The sequence below is a fragment of the Scomber japonicus genome, chromosome 16 (assembly GCF_027409825.1).
Source record: "Scomber japonicus isolate fScoJap1 chromosome 16, fScoJap1.pri, whole genome shotgun sequence".
Taxonomy (NCBI): domain Eukaryota; kingdom Metazoa; phylum Chordata; class Actinopteri; order Scombriformes; family Scombridae; genus Scomber; species Scomber japonicus.
The window spans coordinates 1,356,088-1,363,587 of record NC_070593.1 but is presented as its reverse complement, the minus strand read 5'-3'; the positions used below and the strand labels follow the sequence as shown (position 1 = coordinate 1,363,587).

At 51.3% G+C, this 7,500-nt stretch overlaps 1 protein-coding gene across 1 annotated transcript in view; it reads right to left on the bottom strand.

Annotated features, from left to right (window-relative positions):
- The window catches only part of hectd1 (HECT domain containing 1), a 40,390-nt gene that overhangs the window by 12,678 nt on the left and 20,212 nt on the right, over nt 1–7,500 (bottom strand). Inside the window, 5 exon segments of the mRNA XM_053335950.1 lie at nt 980–1,191; nt 2,151–2,414; nt 3,606–3,828; nt 4,815–4,985; nt 5,894–6,032. Coding sequence (XP_053191925.1) covers nt 980–1,191; nt 2,151–2,414; nt 3,606–3,828; nt 4,815–4,985; nt 5,894–6,032 — 1,009 coding nt within the window.

Below are 7,500 nucleotides of genomic sequence, written 5' to 3'. Positions count from 1 at the left end.
TGCCCCTTTTCCACCACGCTGGAGCTGGTTCGGAGCCAGAGCCTGAGTAAGCACCGGTTCTTTGCTCCAGCCCCGAGCCTCAGAACGGAGCCAGAGCAAGCACAAACTCTTTACTGGTCTAAACCAACAACCGATTACGTCAACGGACGCGGGGCGGGGCTAACGTTTATTAGCAAACTAGCAGGGCTAACGTTTATTAGCAGAATAGCAGGGCTAAGGTTTATTAGCTGACTAGCGGGGCTAACGTTTATTAGCAGACTAGCGGGGCTAACGTTTATTAGCCGGCTAGCGTGGCATTTACTGAGGTGCTCAGGTTAGCACCAACTGAGCACTGGCTCCAGCTCGGTGGAAAAGGGGTATGTGTGTCTGTCTGTTAGTGTGTGTCTGTCTGTTAGTGTACCTGTCTGTTAGTGTGTGTGTGTGTGTGTGTGTGCCTGTCTCTTAGTGTGTGTCTGTCTGTTAGTGTGTGTGTGTGTGTACCTGTCTGTTAGTGTGTGTGTGCGTGTGTGTTTGTGTGTACCTGTCTGTTAGTGTGTGTGTGTGTGTACCTGTCTGTTAGTGTGTAGCTCCCAGGAGGACTCGAGCTGTGTGGAGATGTTAGGTGTGTGTGTGTGTGTGTGTGTGTGTGTGTGTGTGTACCTGTCTGTTAGTGTGTGTGTGTGTACCTGTCTGTTAGTGTGTGTGTGTGTGTGTGTGTGTGTGTGTGTGTGTACCTGTCTGTTAGTGTGTGTGTGTGTGTGTGTGTGTGTGTGTATGTGTACCTGTCTGTTAGTGTGTGTGTGTATGTGTATGTGTACCTGTCTGTTAGTGTGTGTGTGTGTGTGTGTGTGTGTGTGTGTGTGTACCTGTCTGTTAGTGTGTGTGTGTGTGTGTACCTGTCTGTTAGTGTGTGTGTGTGTGTGTGTGTGTACCTGTCTGTTAGTGTGTGTGTGTGTGTGTGTACCTGTCTGTTAGTGTGTGTGTGTGTGTGTGTGTGTACCTGTCTGTTAGTGTGTAGCTCCCAGGAGGACTCCAGCTGTGTGGAGATGTTCCTCAGAGTGACGACCACTCCTCTCGGCATGCTCTCCACGGCTTTGAAGTGATCGTCGTAAAGCTCCCTCGCCATGCTCTTCACCTTCTGCTTCGTCTTCTCCAGCTTCGACTTCAGCTTCCGGCCGCGTTTCCCCGTCCAGCCCGTCACGAACTCCGAGCCTGGAGACAGGAAACAGGAAACAGGAAATGGAGAGGATGAGACTTCAGACACAGACTTTTCTCTTTCCTTCCTTCCTTCCTTCCTCCCCCCTTTCCTTCCTTCTTCCCTTCCTTCCTCCCCCCTTTCCTTCCTTCCTCCCTCCTTTCTTTCCTTCCTTCCTTCTTCCTCCCTTCTTTCCTTCTTCCTCCCTCCTTTCCTCCCTTCTTCCTCCCTCCTTTCCTCCCTTCCTTCTTTCCTTCCTTGCTTCCGTCTGTCCTTCCTCCTTCTCCTACCTTCCTCCTTCCTTTCCTCCCTCTTTCCTACCCTTCTTCCTTCCTTCATTCCTCCCTCCTTTCCTTCCTTCCTCCTCTCTTTCTTTTGTCCCCCTACCTTCCTCCCTTCCTCCCTCCTTTCCTTCCTTCTTCCTCCCTCCCTTCCTTCTTCCTCCCTTCCTTTCCTTCTTCCTCCCTTTTCTCTTTCCTTCCCTTCTCTCTTTCCTTCCTTCCTCCCCCTTTCCTTCCTCCCTCCTTTCCTCCCTTCTTTCTTTCCTTCCTTCCTTCTTCCTCCCTCCTTTCCTCCCTTCTTTCTTTCTTTCCTTCCTTCTTCCTCCCTCCTTTCTTTCCTTCCTTTCTTCCTCCCTCCTTTCCTCCCTTCTTTCTTTCCTTCCTTTCTTCCTCCCTCCTTTCCTCCCTTCTTCCTTCCTCCTCCCTCCTTTCCCTCCCTCCTTCTCCCTCCCTCCCTGCTTTCCTTCCTTCCTTCCTCCTCCCTTCCTTTCCTTCCTTCTTCCTCCCTCCCTTCCTCCTTCCTTCCTCTCTTATATCTGGCTGTTTTTTAATCTTTGAATCACTGTGAACCGTCTCAGCTTGGACTGGATGAAGCGGATGAACTTCCTTCCTCCTTCTTTCTTCCTCCTCCCTCCCTCCCTCCCTCCCTCCCTCCCTCCCTTATATCTGGCTGTTTTTTTAATCGATGAACTAACCGAGTGACGTCTCAGCGGTGAACGAGTGTTTGGTTCCTCTGTTGGACTCGAACACGAAGCCGGGCAGGTCTTCCTTCAGGATGGTGGCCTGCTGCCCGTCAGAGTTGTGGATGGCGATCTCTCCGTCCTTCAGGCAGGTCAGAGACCAGTTCCCCACCGTCAGCTTGGTGGGACCCACGCTGGACAGGATGGGCTGACTGGCTGTGACGGGTTTGACCTGACTCCTCGCACGCTGGAGCTTCTCCAGGAACTCACTGCGGGACTCTGCAGGACGGACCAAAGAAAGAGAGAGGAGAGGAAACAGAGGATGAATTAAAGGGAAAGATTAGGTTTAAATGTCTATATATTTATTATCTTCTGTCAATGTTGATGTGATCGTCTGTGCTGCTCTGGTTATATAGATTTATGATGAGTCATGTCAATAATCAAAGAGAGAAAGAGAGAGAGAGAGAGAGAGAGGACAAAGAGGAGGAGAGAGAGGAGGAGAGGAGGACAGAGAGGAGGAGAAAGAGGACAGAGAGGAGGAGAGAGAGGAGGAGAGAGGAGGAGGAGAGAAGAGGTAGAGAGGGGAGGATAGAGCGGAGGAGAGAGAGGAGGTGAGGGAGGAGTAAATAGAGGAGAAAGAAAGAAAATAAGAAAGAGGAAAGCAAAGGAGATGAAAAAAAGTGGTAGAGGAAGTGAGGAAAAAAAGACAGGAGGAGGTAAGAGGACAGAGGAAAGAAGAGGAAATGAAGTGAAGAGAGGAAAAGAGGAGAGCAGGGTTTGTTTTCCTGACTGTGTGTGAACCCCAGAGGTCACACACAGTACTGCAGTGTGAGAACCTTTTCCTGACAAAGTGTGTAAGTGTGTATATTAGCATGTTAGCTTCGTATTAGCATATTAGCTTAGCGATTAGCCCCCTGGGTTTCAATCCAACATTTGTTCAAATACTGAATATGTATGTAATTGTACTGTGGCTAACAGTGATGTCAACTGTATGCTAATAGTTGTTAGCATTACGGGTCCCAACGAGGAGGGGCAACACTCATGAGGCTGGAACCCCAGTCAGGGTCCCCACGAGGTAGTAAAAACAGGTATGTGTTAACCCTAACTCCCCCTCTCTCTGTGTGTGTGTGTGTGTGTTTGTGTTTACCGGAGCTGTCTGACCCCCCCCCTTTTTTGTGTGTGTGTGTACAGGTGCTGTCTGACCCCCCTTCTGAGTGTGTGTGTGTGTGTGTGTACCGGCGCTGTCTGACCCCCCCTCTGAGTGTGTGTGTGTGTGTGTGTGTGTGTGTGTCTGTGTGTGTGTGTGTGTGTGTACCGGAGCTGTCTGACCCCCCCTCTGGACTCCCGCTCTGTGTGTGTGTGTGTGTGTGTGTGTGTGTGTGTGTGTGTGTGTGTGTACCGGAGCTGTCTGACCCCCCCTCTGTGTGTGTGTGTGTGTGTGTGTGTGTGTGTGTGTGTGTGTGTGTGTACCGGAGCTGTCTGACCCCCCCTCTGGACTCCCGCTGGAGTACATGGTGGCGAGCTTCCCGTCCAGGATGAACCTGAACCAACCGTTGGAGCCGTTGGACAGTTCGAGAGCAGCAGCGTCGGACCAGATGTAGAGACAATCTCTCCCTCTGATGATGGACCAATCCCTCCAGTGGTACGGCTTACCCTGCTGGATCTCCCTCGCATCCTCCTGCACCTCCTCCTCCTGCAGGAGCACAGACAGGAGCAGAGAGAGGAGTAGAGAGAGGAGCAGAGAGAGGAGTAGAGAGACACAGAGGAGCACAGAGGAGCAGAGAGAGGAGGAGAGAGACACAGAGAGGAGCAGAGGGAGGAGCAGAGAGACACAGAGAGGAGCAGAGAGACACAGAGAGGAGCAGAGAGGAGCACAGAGAGGAGTAGAGAGACACAGAGAGGAGCAGAGAGGAGCACAGAGAGGAGTAGAGAGACACAGAGGAGCAGAGAGAGGAGAAGAGTAGAGAGAGGAGCACAGAGAGGAGTAGAGAGAGGAGCAGAGAGGAGCAGAGAGAGGAGCAGAGAGACACAGAGAGGAGTAGAGAGACACAGAGGAGCAGAGAGAGGAGAAGAGAGAAGAGCACAGAGAGGAGTAGAGAGAGGAGCACAGAGAGGAGCAGAGAGACACAGAGAGGAGCAGAGAGAGTAGAGAGACACAGAGAGGAGCAGAGAGAGGAGCACAGAGAAGAGTAGAGAGAGGAGCACAGAGAGGAGAAGAGAGACACAGAGAGGAGCAGAGAGGAGTAGAGAGAGGAGCAGAGAGAGGAGTAGAGAGAGGAGTAGAGAGACACAGAGGAGCAGAGAGAGGAGCAGAGAGAGGAGCAGAGAGAGACAGAGAGGAGCAGAGAGAGACAGAGAGGAGCAGAGAGAGGAGCAGAGAGAGACAGAGAGGAGCAGAGAGAGACAGAGAGGAGCAGAGAGAGGAGTAGAGAGAGGAGCACAGAGAGGAGGAGCAGAGAGGAGCACAGAGAGGAGTAGAGAGACACAGAGAGGAGTAGAGAGACACAGAGAGGAGTAGAGAGAGGAGCACAGAGAGGAGCAGAGAGAGGTCAGCAGTCAGTTTTTTTTCTCCACTGATCTGAAACCAGCCATCCTTCTAATCAGCTGTTCTTCTAATCAGCTGTTCTTGTAATCAGCTGTTCTTGTAATCAGCTGTTCTTCTGATCAGCTGATCTTTACCTTCTCAGGTTTGGCCTCGTCCTCGTTCTCGTCGTCGGACGCAGGGCCGGCGAGGGTCGACACCTTGTTGATGACTCCAAGCCGAGCCAGCTGATCCAGAAACACGTCTCCACCTTTATCCACCAGATCCCTGATGATCTGTAGAGCCAGCAGGTGGCCGTCGTCATCGTCCTGAGGGGGGGGGGGGGGGGGGGGGGGGAAGAGAGAGAGAGAGAGAGAGAGACAGAGAGACACAGAGAGGGAGAGAGAGAGAGAGAGAGAGAGAGAGACAGAGAGAGAGAGAGAGAGAGAGGGAGAGAGAGTTATTATATCAGCTTCAAACTAAACTTATGGTACAGATTTCCTGTGTGTTCCTTTGCTGGTCGAGGACTGTAGCAGTGTGTGTGTGTGTGTGTGTGTGTGTACCTCCTGGTCGAGGACTGTAGCGCAGTGTGTGTGTGCGTGTGTGTGTGTGTGTGTGTACCTCCTGGTCGAGGACTGTAGCAGTGTGTGTGTATGTGTACCTCCTGGTCGAGGACTGTAGCAGTGTGTGTGTGTGTGTGTGTGTGTGTGTGTACCTCCTGGTCGAGGACTGTAGCAGTGTGTGTGTGTGTGTGTGTACCTCCTGGTCGAGGACTGTAGCAGTGTGTGTGTGTGTGTACCTCCAGGTCGAGGACTGTAGCAGTGTGTGTGTGTGTGTGTGTGTGTGTGTGTGTACCTCCTGGTCGAGGACTGTAGCAGTGTGTGTGTGTGTGTACCTCCTGGTCGAGGACTGTAGCAGTGTGTGTGTGTGTGTGTGTGTGTGTGTGTGTGTGTGTGTGTGTACCTCCTGGTCGAGGACTGTAGCAGTGTGTGTGTGTGTGTGTGTGTGTGTGTGTGTGTGTACCTCCTGGTCGAGGACAGTAGCAGTGTGTGTGTGTGTGTGTGTGTGTGTGTGTGTGTGTGTGTGTGTGTGTGTGTGTGTGTGTGTGTGTGTGTGTGTGTGTGTGTGTACCTCCTGGTCGAGGACTGTAGCAGTGTGTGTGTGTGTGTGTGTGTGTGTGTGTGTGTGTGTGTGTGTGTGTGTGTGTGTGTGTGTGTGTGTGTGTGTGTGTGTGTACCTCCTGGTCGAGGACTGTAGCAGTGATCTCCACCAGCACTGTAGGCAGGTTGTGTCCGGCTTCGCTGTCACAGACTTCCTTCAGCAGGACTTCACTGCTGTAGTGAACCATCTTCCTGATCAGAGCCAGACTGGCTTTCCTGCAGGCACACACACACACACACACACACACACACACACACACACACACACAGACACAGACACAGACACAGACACACACGGACACACACGGACACACACGGACACAGACACACACACACACACACACACACAGACACAGACACACACACAGACACACACACAGACACACACACAGACACACACAATGAAAACCACACCAGCAGTTAGAGCAGGTAGAGTTCACCCATTTAAAACAGGTTACTTAATAGAAGGCAGCATGGTTTGTAGTATTGGGACAGTTTGGGACAGTTTGGGACAGTTTGGGACAGTTTAAGGACAGTTTAAGGACAGTCTGGGACAGTTTGGGACAGGTTAAGGACAGTTTGGGACAGGTTACCTAATAGAAGGCAGCATGGCTTGTAGTATTGGGACAGTTTGGGACAGTCTGGGACAGCTTAAGGACAGTTTGGGACAGGTTAAGGACAGTCTGGGACAGTTTAAGGACAGTTTGGGACAGTTTGGGGACAGTTTGGGACAGTTTAAGGACAGTCTGGGACAGTTTGGGGACAGGTTACCTAATAGAAGGCAGCATGGTTTGTAGTATTGGGACAGTTTAAGGACAGTTTAAGGACAGTCTGGGACAGTTTGGGACAGTTTAAGGACAGTTTAAGGACAGGTTACCTAATAGAAGGCAGCATGGTTTGTAGTATTGGGACAGTTTAAGGACAGTTTGGGACAGTCTGGGACAGTTTAAGGACAGTTTGGGACAGTTTAAGGACAGTCTGGGACAGTTTGGGGACAGGTTACCTAATAGAAGGCAGCATGGTTTGTAGTATTGGGACAGTTTGGGACAGTCTGGGACAGGTTGGGGACAGTGTGGGGACAGTTTGGGGACAGGTTACCTAATAGAAGGCAGCATGGTTTGTAGTATTGGGACAGTTTGGGACAGGTTAAGGACAGTGTGGGACAGTCTGGGACAGTTTGAGACAGGTTGGGGACAGTATGGGACAGTGTGGGGACAGTTTGGGGACAGGTTACCTAATAGAAGGCAGCATGGTTTGTAGTATTGGGACAGTTTGGGACAGTCTGGGACAGGTTAAGGACAGTCTGGGACAGTCTGGGACAGTTTAAGGACAGTTTAAGGACAGTTTGGGGACAGTTTGGGACAGTCTGGGACAGTCTGGGGACAGGTTACCTAATAGAAGGCAGCATGGTTTGTAGTATTGGGACAGTTTGGGACAGTTTGGGACAGGTTGGGACAGGTTAAGGACAGTCTGGGACAGGTTACCTAATAGAAGGCAGCATGGTTTGTAGTATTGGGACAGTCTGGGGACAGTTTGGGGACAGGTTGGGGACAGGTTTGGGACAGGTTGGGGACAGGTTACCTAATAGAAGGCAGCATGGTTTGTAGTATTGGGACAGTTTAAGGACAGTTTAAGGACAGTTTGGGACAGTCTGGGACAGTTTGGGACAGTTTAAGGACAGTTT